Here is a 12,984-nt window from a genome sequence, read left to right on the forward strand (position 1 = left end):
ACTGGGTGCCCGAAGGAGCTCACAGGCTTCTCAAAGTCTGCCACTGGTGCCCGAAGGAGCTCACAGGCTTCTCAAAGACATTTGCAGAAGCTTCTTTGTGGGAGAGGGGGTTTTCTGCTGTGGCTGCTGTGGGAGAATTAGCACTAGGTGGTGAAAGAGGCCAGCGAGTGCATTCCCAGACAAAAGGCAGAAGCCTTGCCCTCTGGGGGGCTGCATTCAAAGGGAGGAGACACGTGTGAAGGCTCAGTGGTTTGTCCTTTTTGTGCAGAGATGACACCACTATGTTGGTGTCAAGTCACACAGGGTCTGACTGTCTCTGATCAGCCCAGTATGAGCTGGGATGGTCAGGCACAGAGTCCATGAAAACATGTGGTGCAGGTGCTCTAAATGAATGCATCTCACATCTCCTCTGAGCTGTCTCAATTCTGCTTTGCTCACAGAGCATGGCACCCTCTCTGATGATGGCGCACCACGCCGGGTGGTCCTGTGCCAGTGACTCCCATGTCACTCAATTCTAAAGTTTTTCAGAGAGACCTTGAGCATGTCCTTGTATGGCTTCTTCTGACCCCCATGTGACCATAAGCTTTTGTTTCGCATTCTAATAACACGGCCAGCCCTTGGGAGCTTTGCTCTCTGAAGCAGAGTCTGAGGGCTTGGCAGTTTAGGTCGAGTGAGGACTTCAGTGTCTGGTACCTTACCCTGCCGGGTGAGCTTCAGAATCTTCCTAAGACAATTCCAATGGAAGTGATTGTTTCCTGGCAAGGCACTGGGAGACTAGACTGTACAGCTTTCACAGGCATCCAGCAATGAGGTCAGCACCACGGCTAGTCGACTTTCAGTCTGTTAGCCAGCCTAATCCCCCTTCTCTGCCACACTTCATTTTGAGCCTCCCAAACACTGAGCTAGCCCTGGCAATACATGCGACAGCCTCACTATCATTATTCCTTGAAAGCATACTGCCCAGGTAAGCGAACTCACAGCCTTCAGCATTTCTCCCTTTATTGTCACTCATGGTTCTGTGTATGGATGGTGTGGGGGAGAACCTGTTTTCTGGGTGCTCATTGTTAGGCCCAAACTAGCACAAGCAGCAGAGAATGGATTCAGACTTTGTTGCATCTCAGCCACAGAGGCTGCATTGTGTGCACAATCATCTGTGAACAGACAGTCCCACACCAACCCTCCTTCCACTTTGGTCTTGGCTTGTAGCCTTTTTCAGTTAGCTGACCAACAACATTGCTGAAAACCCCCTGCTCAAAAGTGTGGGAACAAGCGCGGGGCCTTCCTTCGCCCTTCCCAGACTGGGGAATGGAGCGAACACCGGCTGTCAGCCAGAACCCGGCAAGCCTGCGGTCCCCGGCGCTCTCCAGGTTCCCAGGCCTCCACGCACCAAGCTCTGGATACAAAGTATCAGTGGCGGCGGTCATTAACAGAGAGGGAGGGGGCGCGGCTGCCACGAGGGAGGAGGGGCAGGGGGATCGCGTGTAATGAAGCCGCAAAGCGGCGACCCCTTCCTTTTATTCGGGTCAAAGGCGAGCTAAGAAACTCAATCTGCCTAAATTGTTTTATAAAAAGAACACGGAGAGCCTGTTTTTAAATCCTGCTTCCTATCGCCGGTGTGACCCGAGTCGCGTCCCCACTCAGAAAGGGGGCCCTGCTGGGCTGAGTCAGGAGCCGATGTCGAGATGTGCTAATAATGTTTAACAACCAGCTCCCCCCAAAACCCTGCGGGAAACACTTGCATCAGCGACACTTTCAGGGGCGGGGGAGACTGGGGCAGGTGGTGCCTTTTCTGGGCCGGGGTCCTCGGTTGGTACTGGCGAAGGGGGGCGGGGGAGAGGGGGAGGCGGAAGCAGCGCAGCCAGTCTGGCCCCAAAGTAGCTGTGGCTGCAGCGAGACCGAGGATGCCCCGGCCTGGGCCCCCCCCCCCCCCCCGGCCCGCCCCGCCCCTCCCCGCCTGGCGGGGGCGGGGGGAGAGGCTCAGGGGCCCCCAGCTGCTCCCTCGGGACTGTCCCAGGGCCGCGCGGACCCACACCCTCCGGATCTGGGCAGTCTCGAGGTATCTCTCCTCTCGGGCGTCTACACCGGGGCGGACTGTCTCTGCAGGGTCCACGGCTCCGCCCCTTGCCCGTCTATCAACGGCCTTCCCTCCCCCCTGTGGGGTGTGCAGTGCGCAAGCGCACCGGCAGAGGAAGAGAGCAGGGAGGGGCTAGGGGGCGGAGCGCACGCGCAGTCCGAGGAACCCTTGGCGCTCGTACCGTACTCTAGGTTGGAGGCGGCGGCCACGGCTCGGCAGCGGCCGAGTCTGCGCATGCGCGGCTCTCACCGTTGGTGAGTCTCACGTGACCCGGACCGCGGAGAAAGGGGGGAGGGGTGCGGCCACGTGGCAGCCCGATGGTTGCAGAGTGCTCTCCAGCCGGCGCCCTCCGTGCCTCCCACCGCCGGTTCCTCCCGAATTTGTGCTCCCACACACGTCCCTGGCTCTCTGAGACTCACTTTTCCCTTCTGGGACGCGGAGGATTCACTTGGGGAACTGGAGTTGCTCAGCCAGTGTAGACAGCGGTCCATACCCAGATGGGAAGCAGTCATGCCATCACCTGGGTCTGCCAGTGTAGACAGCGGTCCACACCCAGACAGAGCCGACCTTGCCTTCACAATGATCCCAGGGATGCAGCCTTCTGCCTCCCTTTCCGTCTCCTCTTCTGCACAGCCCTCTGGTCCGGCTTGCTTCCCCCATCCCTCTCAACTGAGTTTCCCGTGCTGCTTTGAGCCACTGTCAGCGTCCTAACCCATTGCGTTCATGCGCCACAGTTTGTGCCGAAGCCTCTGGTTGGTCCGTCCCGGTTTCTCGGGCTTCCTTAGCGCAAAGACAGGGCGAGACCTCTCCGGGCCCAAGGTGTGAATCAGTCAGTCAATCATCGGTGAGTCGGTCAGTCACTCAGTCAGTCAACAAGCCTTCATTAACCTGAGTGAGACAGTGCCAAACCCTGGCTTTTGTGCAAAGACAAAATCGGAAGGGTCCCCACCCTCGCGTAGCGTACTCTGCCAGTACACACACACAGACACAATCCGAGAACATAGTAAGTGAATACAAAGGCGGCGATTTGGGGGGGGACGACCGTGGAGCTTCGGGACTTCCCCTAGAAGAGGTGCGCTAGCTGAGTGGTGAGAGGCCAAGGTCCCAGGAGGACCCAGAGGCAGCCCTGCCACGCTCTTAGCATCGTGTCCATGGCTCTCCAGAACAGGGAGACCGAATGGAACAGCGCCGGGCCGGAGCCAGGCGCTTTGGCTGCCCCTTTTCTGCTGGGCCTGACACCATCCCCACCTTCTCCTCCTGCAGTCTCTGATTGGCCAGCCCTTCCCCCTTCCTGCTCACCAGCCAGGGCCGTGGCTGGCCCTCAAGCTCGGCCCTGGCGCTTCTGTCTCATCGGCTCCCACGGGGTCAGTGCTTCTGGCTGCCGGTCTATATCCAGCCCTGCTCTGTCTTCTAGTTGCAGTCCCATTCACTGATCATGGGATATTGCCAAGTCTGGTCAGTAAGATGCCTACTGTTGCCAGGCTCTGTACTTAAGTCCTGGGGATATATAAAAGGGCAAACCCAGCCCCTGCCCTCCCGGGAGCTCGCCGTCTACCGGGGAGAACACGTCAAACTGCTGTGTACACACAAGCTGAGCCTCGAGGGGGATGGTCAACAGTGGCTTCCTGTAGGATCAGGGATGGTGGCTGAGACCTGCGGGAAGCCAGGCCCGGGGACCACAGTCGGTGAAGACTGTGCAGCAGCTGTCCCACAGGCACCTCAACTTCAGCCTGGCCTGAGCAGAACTCACCATTCCGCCAGAGCCCTCTTCTCGTCTGACCCTCCCTGTTTCTCCCAAAGGCACCTATCTTCATTGTTTCCCTCTCCCCCCCCCAAACTCCTCTGGCTCCCTATTGCCCTTAGGGTCCCGTTGGGGGCATTTCAGGACCCTCACAGTCAGCTTCAAGCCTCCCTTCCGAGACTCTTTATCCATTCCTCCTCCTCACAAGCTCCAAGGTCAGACCAAATTGGCCTACCTGCCTCCGGGCTCTTACACAGGCTGATCCTCATGTCCGAGATGCCCTCCCAATTCACTGCTGCCTGGGAGACTTCCCCACTCCTTCCTTTGGCCCCAGCTCTCCCCACCCACCCGTGCAGAAGCCTTCCTTGCTAGTGCTTCCCCCACCCCAAAGGTAATTTTGCATTTAGTTTTCCTATATTTTGCAAGACAGAAGAAAGAGCACAAACCGGAAAAGCAGCTGAAGGAGTTGAAATAGGAAGCTGGGCAAAAGCCTTGGACCTTGTTAGGACTGTGGCCCTGGGTCTCCCCTCCAGCCAGCAGATATCTCGTGGAGGGTCACCTCTGCCCAGATCAAGGTGAAGGGGCATCTAGACCTTCTCTGGAAAGAAAGCAGGGGCCCCAGGGAGCTGTGAAATGGGGGGTCAGAGGGACTTTGTTCCCCAGTTCCCATGGGGCCATAGCAGTCAGAGGGCCTGAGTTCAAATCCAGCCTCAAACCCCAGACCAATCATTTCTGTTCTGCCTGCCTCAGCTTGCCCCTCTGTAAAATGGGGATAATAGTATCTCCTGCCAGGGTTATGAGAATCACCTGGGATAACTTGCATGTGAACGTGAGGCTTGAAGCTCCCAGCAGACCCCAAGTGCCAGATGGGATTGGGCATTCTTGTGGGGAGCCCCCAGGACTGCCCTTCCACCTCTGAAGCTGCTTCAGTTGCCAGCTCTCCCTTAGGGGCTTTTCTCCAGGACAGATGCTCCTAAGTCCACCCTCCTGGCCTGCCCTCCAGACCCTGCTCCTCCTCAGGCTGCCCAGCTCCAGAATCATGGGAATAACCACTGAGGAGCTTCCCAGAGTGTGCTCAGCTCTAGGCCCAAATGAAGGCTCCCTGGTTTTCCTATGTCATATCCTACAACTGAATGCAGGAGTCTGAGCAGAGGGCTGGTCCTGAGTGCCCCTTCTAGAAGCTGGGCAGCCAGAAGCCCCATCATCTCGTTGTCTTTTGGAGCCTACAGCTTCCTTCTCTTGGAGTCTACTGTGACCCAGTGTCTTCTTTCTAGTCAGCAGACTGCCCAGCCCTGTCTCCTCCTTTCTCCCCCCCCCCCCACTCCTCATTCCCAGGCTCTCCAACCCACTGCCCAATTCGGTCCCTGGATTGTTGAGCCTGTGGCTGCCTTTCCCAGACTCAGAGCATCATGGGAGACAGGCAGTCCCTTCCCTGGTGGGAGGCAGGGGTGTGGGGTGTGTGGGGAGAAGGATTAAAGGGGCATAAATTGAGAGGTGGAGGAACTGCAGAGCCTCTCAGTCTAACCTCTCACTTGACACACAAGGGAACAGTCCCAGGGAGGTGACAGGATTTGCTGGAGACCTCCTAGGGTGGGAAGAGCAGAGAAGGGTCTCCCCTCCCCAGCACCCTTTGCAGGGCAGAGGAGCCAGGAGGCTCCAGGCCCACCCAGGAGAAGCTCCAAGGGGGCTCCGAATGGGCCCAGGACAGCTTCCTTCTCTGCACCCCCTCACATCCAATCCCCAAACACCAGCCCCGTCCTGGCAGGCTGACTCATCACTGGCATACACACAGCACGGTACATCCAGACACGTGTTCGGCCTCACAGCACCACGTGGTGCCAGAACTGAGCGTGCACACACACACACACACACGTGCATGTGTGCACCCCACAGCTCATGCATGCATCATGCAAGCATGCATGTACACATCATGGCTCACAGGTTTGCAGTGTGCACCACAGTATAAACACGCCAAGCCATGTGTGTGAACATGCCACACTCCACCTGTGTGCACCACACCACAAGCATGCCAAGCCATGTGTGTGCACATGCCACATTCTGCCCGTGTGCACCACACCACAAACACGCCATAGCCATGTGTGTGCACATGCCACACTCTGAGTGGGTGCGCCACACTATAAACACGCCAATCCATGTGTGTGAGCATGCCACGCTCCACCTATGTGCACCACACCACAAGCATGCCAAGCCATGTGTGTGCACATGCCACATTCCGCCCGTGTGCACCACGCCACAGCCATGCGTGTGCACATGCCACACTCTGCTCGTGTGCACTACCATCCCATCCAACCCACCCATCCCTTTACAGCCCCTTCCGGGATTTAGAGATCTGTGGGGAGGGTGCCCCCCCCACCTTCCTCGCCCTTCTTAATTCTAGAACCTTCCTCCTGCTAACTAGCACCCACGTGTCCCATTTGTAGCTTTCCCCTCTAGAGCTGTTGGGGTTGGTCCCCCCCCCCCCAATTAGACTGAGCTCCTTGAGGGGAGGCAGAGACTTCGTTTCCCCTCTTTTTGTATTGCTGGCACACAGTAGGTGCTTAATAATCGCTTACTGACAGGCAGAGATCACTGAGGCAAAGTTTCCTGACTTTGGATCTGCTCTGCCTGGGCCCTTCAGTTAGCCTCCAAACAGGATAGAGAAATGGGAGAGGCCACTTGGGATAGGGTCTTTCTCTGCATCCCCATTGCTTACCGTAGCATGGCCTGGACCTAGGTGGCCCTTCCTGAATACCTGACTCACTTAGGAAAAGGAGGCCTTCAAGTCTGGCCTCTGACACAGCCTAGCTAATCGACAATGGGCCCTATTGCCTCAGTTTCCCCATCTGCAAAATGGGTTGTTGGGATCAAACATCATATTTGTAAGGTGTATAGTGCCTGGCACATAGTAGCTGGTATATACATGCTCACCCTCTTCCCCATTCCTCCAAAGGGACCGAGAAGCCCCCGTCTGGTCTCCTCTGTCTTCCCCTCTTGGGCCTTCACTCCAGTTCACACCTCTGCCTCCTGAGAACAAAGTGAGCCCCCCCCCCCAAGTTCTGGGAGAGCCCATCATGACACCCATGGCTGTTGCTGATCCTGCCAGGGTCTGCTTCTGCTCCAGAATGGTCCACAGTTTCTGGGAGCATTTCCTCCCTGGGGACCATTCAGGCCTTTGGCTTCCTGTGAGATGAAAGAGTTGGAATAGATGGTCTCCTATAAACTCCAGAGCCCTGTCTCTGATTTGGGACGGCTGCAACATCTTGGACGAATCTTTTTCCTTCTCTGGGCCTCAGTTTTCCCATCTGTAAAATGTGTCCACAGTCACCCAGCGAGTCTGGGGCCAAGTTGGCACTCACACTCAGTTCTGACTCCCAAGGAAGGAGAGAGGGAGAGTCCTCCTTTTCCAAACCCCATACTTGGGTCTTCAGGATGATATGTGCATGCATTCCTAAAGGTCTACATGGGTCTGTGTAGGAGAGGTGTCCACAGCTCAGCCTGTGCGGTGCAGCCCAGGGAGGCCCGGCCACATCTGTCTGGAAGTCAATTGCTTCTGCCCCAGGGTTTGTGGCTTCTGTCTGGCCTGAAGCCTCCTTCACCACAACTCCAGTGACTCCCTGAAGAGCGGGGCGGGCTGGGGCTTTCCATCGTTCCTGGCTTCCCAGGTTCTTGGGCTCATAGACTGTTCGATCTGTCAGCCTTTTAATGACCAAGGATTCATTAAGAACTTGCTTTGTGCCAAGCCCGGGGGTGGGGGTGGGTACAGACACAGAAATGCCGTGGTTCACTAGGAGCGAAAGGACCGGTCCAGCTCAGCCAGTCCAGCCCCATCATTTGACGGATCGGAAGCCTGAGGGCCAGAGAGATGGGGGAGACGTGCCTGGCCTCCAAGGGCCACATGGCTGCAGGATCATGGGTATTTCTCACCCACCTCTGACCTCCAAGTCAGGAGTGATTAGAGATGAGAGGACTTGGGAGCCCCAATCATTGTAGGACCGGTGAAAGTGAGGTCCAGATGGGAAGAAGGACAGCCTGGGGCATGCAGAAGGTCGGAGCCCTTGGACGCGGAGCGGGACGGAGCCTGGGGCGCGGAGCAGGCTCGTTGCATGAAGGATTGGGGTCCATAGAGCGGTCCAGGCTCTATTTTGTGGCTGGCAAAGCTGAGCACCAAGGGCACGGTGAGGCAGATGCAGGACAAATCTGTCCTCCTCCGCCCTGCTCTGGGTGGGGCTGCACGGCTGCTCCACCCCCGCCTCGCCCCGCCCCTTGGCCTCTAAGCCTCCTGCTGCGGCCTTTGAGACCCCAGCTACCTCCCTGACCCTCTGGGAAGCTTTCCTTCTCTGCTCTCCAGGATGCTGATCACGGCCCTCTTTGCAGCTGCCCTATGGGAGTGCCTGGTGGCCAAGCTCCGTCCCACGTAACCTCAGGGAGGATCTCGGAGTTCCCCTCTTAGTCTGAGGCCTGTAGGCCCCCAGGCCCTTCTAAATTCAACTCTGGTCTCCCCCACTTCAGCCCAGTGCACCCTTCACTGGTACAGCTCTTTCCTGGGTTGTTGGTCTGGAGAGGGAGCTGGAAGGGGCGTTTGGATAGCTGCCCCGTGGGGCTGACTTCGAAAGGGGCAGGCTGGCCCTTCTCGTCTGTTCCCGTCCCCTTCAGCAGGGCCTTGTATGCCTTGCCTTCTGGGTCCCTGGTCATCCTGGATTCCCTCCTGGGGCCGTGATCTAAAGCGGCAACATTCTTCCTAAAACGTGGGGCAAGAGCCAGGGTGACCCTCCCCAGCCCACACCCTGGAATGTCGCCAGAGATAGTGTCACATCTCTGAGATGGCTCTCCTGGGGCTGGTGGAAGGCCCTCAGCAGAGCTCTTGGGGATAATCGGGTCAGTCAGTTCCCTGTCTACTGCTCCCGACCACTCCACTCCTTGGAGAGCCGAAGACCTGGTCTGAACTAGGGGGGAGGGAGCTCCTAATAAAAAAGCCCCAGCTGTTTGTGGCTCAACCCACTCCTAAGGCTCCAGCAAGCGCTGTTTCAGAAATCAAAGGGGCCTTTGAGACAAAGGGTCCCCCTTTGGGACAGCTGCTGGTGGGCAGGGGACAGAGCTTGGAACAAGGTTCTCGAACCTGTGGGGATGGAAGGCTTGGTGAAGGAAGGGCCAGTGTGTGTGTGTGTGCCAGAGCTCCCTTGGGAGTCAGCGCCCATCGAGAGGTGTGCCCTGAGATAGCCCAGGGATAGCTCAAGACTTCTGTGGTCCAGAGGAAGTAGCTATGGTTAGCAGAGGCTCAGACCAAGGCTGAGCAGAACACTTACCGGGGTGCATTGGGGATGGGGACAGAATACACATCCCTGCACGTACCAGGCTGGTGATGCCTCCTACATTTTCTGTCCTGGACAAAGCCCCAGTGGGCCCACCTTAGTGTTAGAGGCCTGGAGGTCTAAGAAAATGGGAGGCTGAGAACAGGGGTTCTTAGCCTCGGGTCTCAGAGCTTGTTTTTAAAATAATGTTTCGATAACTGTACTTCAGTAGAAATGATTTCTGTTGTAAACTCATGTGTTTTCCTTTACATATTCAAAACTGATTCAGAGCAGGGGTCTCTATGCTTCCCCAGCATTTCTGCTCTAGAATGTTTGGGGTCAGAGAGCTGGTCCCCTGGGGAAGGGTGTGAGTGCCATCTGCTAGAAGTCACAGACAGCAGTGAGATGAGAAGGGAGCCTGCAGGACCTCCAGAAAGGCAGCCCACGTGGGACCCCCTGCCCAGGGCAGTGCTGCAAATGACGGCGGCTACACAGGCTTTGGGGGACAGCTGGCTGCCTGGGGGCACCAGTAAGAGCCCTCCTGCCTTCCATCGACTCCCAAATGCTCTGTGCCCATCGTAAGCCCTGCTCATCCCTCCAATTATGATCCCACATTTTTAAGAGCAGGCTGGCTGGCTGGCTGAAATGCTGACACCCCCAGCTCTTGGAAGGGGGTGATGAGCAAGGGAAGGCAAGGTGTCTCTAAAATGCCTCCAGGGCCTTCTTGTCAGGAAGGAGCCTCTGTGGCCTGGGCTATATCCTTGTCTGTGTGAAATGCGCACCCACCAGAAGTCACAGCACCTAGCAAACAGCCCCTAATAAATGCTAGTTGAATTGAGCAGACTCACTACTTTGTGACTCCTCTTTCCAAATTTTATTTCATAAAGGAGGAAAGAGGCCAGGTAAGGAAAGGACTTGGGGAAGGTCACCCAGGAAGTCTCCCAACTCCCAGGCCAGCACCCTTCCCACCCTACTGGGTTTCCTCCTCCTGCCTGGTCTGATCACAGCCGTACCTCTCCATCCTCATCCACACATTTTTGGTGAGGCTTCAGTGTTTTCCTCACCCATGCCAACCTTCTGCAAGCCCATCCTGGTGGAGAGATCAGAGAAAGGGACAGGAGGGAGAAGCAGCAGGGACCTGAGCAGGGAGAAGGGCAAGGAAGGAGCCAGTCCTTCCTGAAAAGCCTCAGAGAAGGGGCCCTCAGGTCCCGCAGGTTCAGCCCATGGGCAGTGATGAGTGGCAAGATGGAAGGTGCAAGTCCTGGGAGCTGGGCCCCGGAGGTCATCTCAGCCATTCAACCTCGGAACATGAACCCTCTTGGAGCCTTCCTGACGTGAGACCATCTAGTCTCTGCTTTCAGACCTCCAGGGGCGGGGAGCTCACTAGCTCCCAAGTCAGCTTGCTCCATTGCTGGAGCTCAGCTGGTGTTTTCTGACTGCCTTTGTGGGTCCTGCCCTGAATCAGGTACCAGGCTGGGAGGAAGGAGATCCATGGCCTGCAAGGGGCGGGGGGGATTGGGGCCTCCACGCAGGCCCCTCTAAGTACTTGTGGCTGGGAGCACTGAGGGAAGGTCCTGGGGGAGATGGCCCAGGTGAGCTTGAGTTGGGTCTTGAAAGGTGAATCCTGGAGCTCCCCCTTAAAAGGAAGGGGAAGCACTCCCCAAAGAGGGAGAGGAGACTTAGGGCAGTCTTGGGGTGCTCTGGAAGAAGCTGGGCAGTGTGTAGGAAAGGTTATTTCAGGGAAGGTGTTGGGAGAGGAGAGAGGGAGGGAGGACCCTCAGGGGTGGAGGAGGACAGGGAGCCAGAGTCTGCCCTTACTGGGGAAATTCACAGACATAGTAGAACCGTCTCTCACAGTCATGGTCCCACCAGGAGCCATCGTCTGAAGCCTGCGCCACACAGTTCTCTTGCTCTCGACCATTGGGTTGGTCGGGTCCCAGGGCAGGGTGGCCTGGACCGTGAGGAGTGGGAGCCCCTAGGCCATCCATGACTGGGGCTCGATGCCACGCAAAGAAGGAGACCCTCTGGCTGTTCTCAAAGAGGTAGAGGCCCTCTGCCCTGCGGTCATGAATGCCCAGCCACACAGGCCAGTTGTAGGGGGCCAGGGCAGCCTTAAGGTATTGAGTCAGGCCTTCCATCTGGGCCCGATCAGCAGGCATGGCCAGGCTGCCCCCACGTGCCCCACAATGGGCATGGGCTGCACTCTGGGCCTGGAAGTCCCGGAACAGGAGGAAACACTTGTGGCCCAGGCGCAGGCCTTTCAGGCAGCCTGCAAGAAGCCGGGCATGGTGTCAGCCTGGGGGCCCTCGCCAGGCTCTCTGCCGTGTGGCATCCCCCACATCCCCACTTCTCCACGTGGTGCCCTCCACTCCCTTCAATCCCCAGGGCCACCCAAGGCCAGTCCCCCTTCCCTTCTACCCCCCAGCTCTCCCCGTCCCTGGCCAACACTCACCCTCCAGGCGCCCCCGATCTCGCCGCCCCTGCTTCTGGGCTTCCTCCAGGGCCTCCAGGACTTCCCGAGTGTCTCTGGCCTCTTTCCTCAGGAGCTGGAGCCCCCGGGACAACTCTGCGACCCGAGCATCCAGAGTGTAGAGTCTGACATGCAGTTGATGGAGCCCCGAATCCAGCCCTGTCAGGCGACCCACTGGGGAGGGGTAAGACAGATGGGTCCCCCTGTGAGTAAGGGGGAAACGGGGCACCCAAGGGCGGGGGCCTAGGTTGGAGATGGACAGCACAGGGGAGCTCAGTGGGGATGGCTCCAGGAACTGTCAGAGAGGGAGAAACCAGGGGGCTGGGAGAGACGGTGGGGGGAGGGGCATTGGCTAGCTTTGGTTTCTAGTTCGGTCCAAGCACGTTTCCTCAGAAGCCGAGGAGGGGGCTATTCAGAAGGGAGGCCCAGGTCTGGAGGCTGATCCGGCCCTTCCTTGGCTGCAGTTGGGTGTCAGAGAGGCAACACCGTCCCCTTCCATTACTCACAGACATAGGAAATTGCATCCTCGGGTGTTGGGGACGGTGCGAGGCTGGGGCTGGGAGTCAGGAGGAGCTCTTCCTCATCTTCCTCTCCCTGGGCTCCCTCCACATCGGAAGCTTCAGTGGGGCTTTCTGGCTCTTGGAAAGGGGACAGCTCCAGAGCCTCTTGTAAGTGCTGGAGGACGAGCGGTCAGGGTTTGACCTCGGGGTTTTCAGTTCCCTTTTGTCCCGATGCCTTCAGCTTTCCTCTGGCTCAATGATTCCCCCTGACTCCTGGGCACTTTTCTGTCAGCCTCCCCTCTCCTGATCCTGTCTCTGAATTCATCCTTATCCCTCTTTCTATTCCATACCGTCTCCCCATTGTCATAACTGAAACATGGCATTTAAGGGGGAAACTGAGTCCAAAGGGCATAAGTGACTGGCCTGGCTAGTGAGCTCCAGACACAGGATTGGAACCCCAATCTCTCCTGACTCCCAAGTCCGGGCATCCTTGCATCACACCCAGCTGCCAGCATCTCCCTAATCCCTCATGTGTCTCCTAACACACATCTCCCTCCTCTCCCTCCCCTCCCCCAATCTCTTCTCATACCCCTCCCATCCCCTCACCCCCACATTCCTTTTATCCTGCTTACCTTAAGCATAAGGGACTCTCTCTCGTTCCTCTGCCTGGACATCTGGCCGGCCTCTTTTCTCCTTCCTCCCCAGGCCCTTCTGGCCTTTCCCAGCGCAGAGAGACCCCAGGGCCAGAAGGGAGCCCAGGACCCAGACCCACTGCATGGCACAGTACCGTCTGAACACCTGGTGTCAGAGGTGTACTTTCTTGTTCTCTGTCTTTCTCTCTTAATGCTTCACTCTCCTGTCTTCCTTCCTTCCTTCCTTCCTTCCTTCCTTCCTTCCTTCCTTCCTTCCTT

General features: G+C 57.4%; 1 protein-coding gene across 1 annotated transcript in view; it reads right to left on the reverse strand.

Moving 5' to 3' along the window:
• Window positions 1–9,962: 9,962 nt before the first annotated feature.
• The window catches only part of CLEC11A (C-type lectin domain containing 11A), a 3,246-nt gene continuing 224 nt past the window's right edge, over window positions 9,963–12,984 (reverse strand). The window contains 5 exon segments of the mRNA XM_069100352.1: window positions 9,963–11,372; window positions 11,556–11,747; window positions 12,080–12,248; window positions 12,706–12,727; window positions 12,729–12,984. The exon segment at window positions 12,729–12,984 is cut by the window's right edge and continues 224 nt beyond it. Of these exon segments, the coding sequence (XP_068956453.1) occupies window positions 10,918–11,372; window positions 11,556–11,747; window positions 12,080–12,248; window positions 12,706–12,727; window positions 12,729–12,850 (960 nt within the window). The 5' untranslated portion in view covers window positions 12,851–12,984 and the 3' untranslated portion in view covers window positions 9,963–10,917.

The sequence above is a fragment of the Petaurus breviceps genome, unplaced genomic scaffold (genome assembly GCF_028583685.1).
Source record: "Petaurus breviceps papuanus isolate PSGF00001 unplaced genomic scaffold, PetGlider_PUasm1.0 398, whole genome shotgun sequence".
Classification (NCBI taxonomy): Eukaryota; Metazoa; Chordata; class Mammalia; order Diprotodontia; family Petauridae; genus Petaurus; species Petaurus breviceps.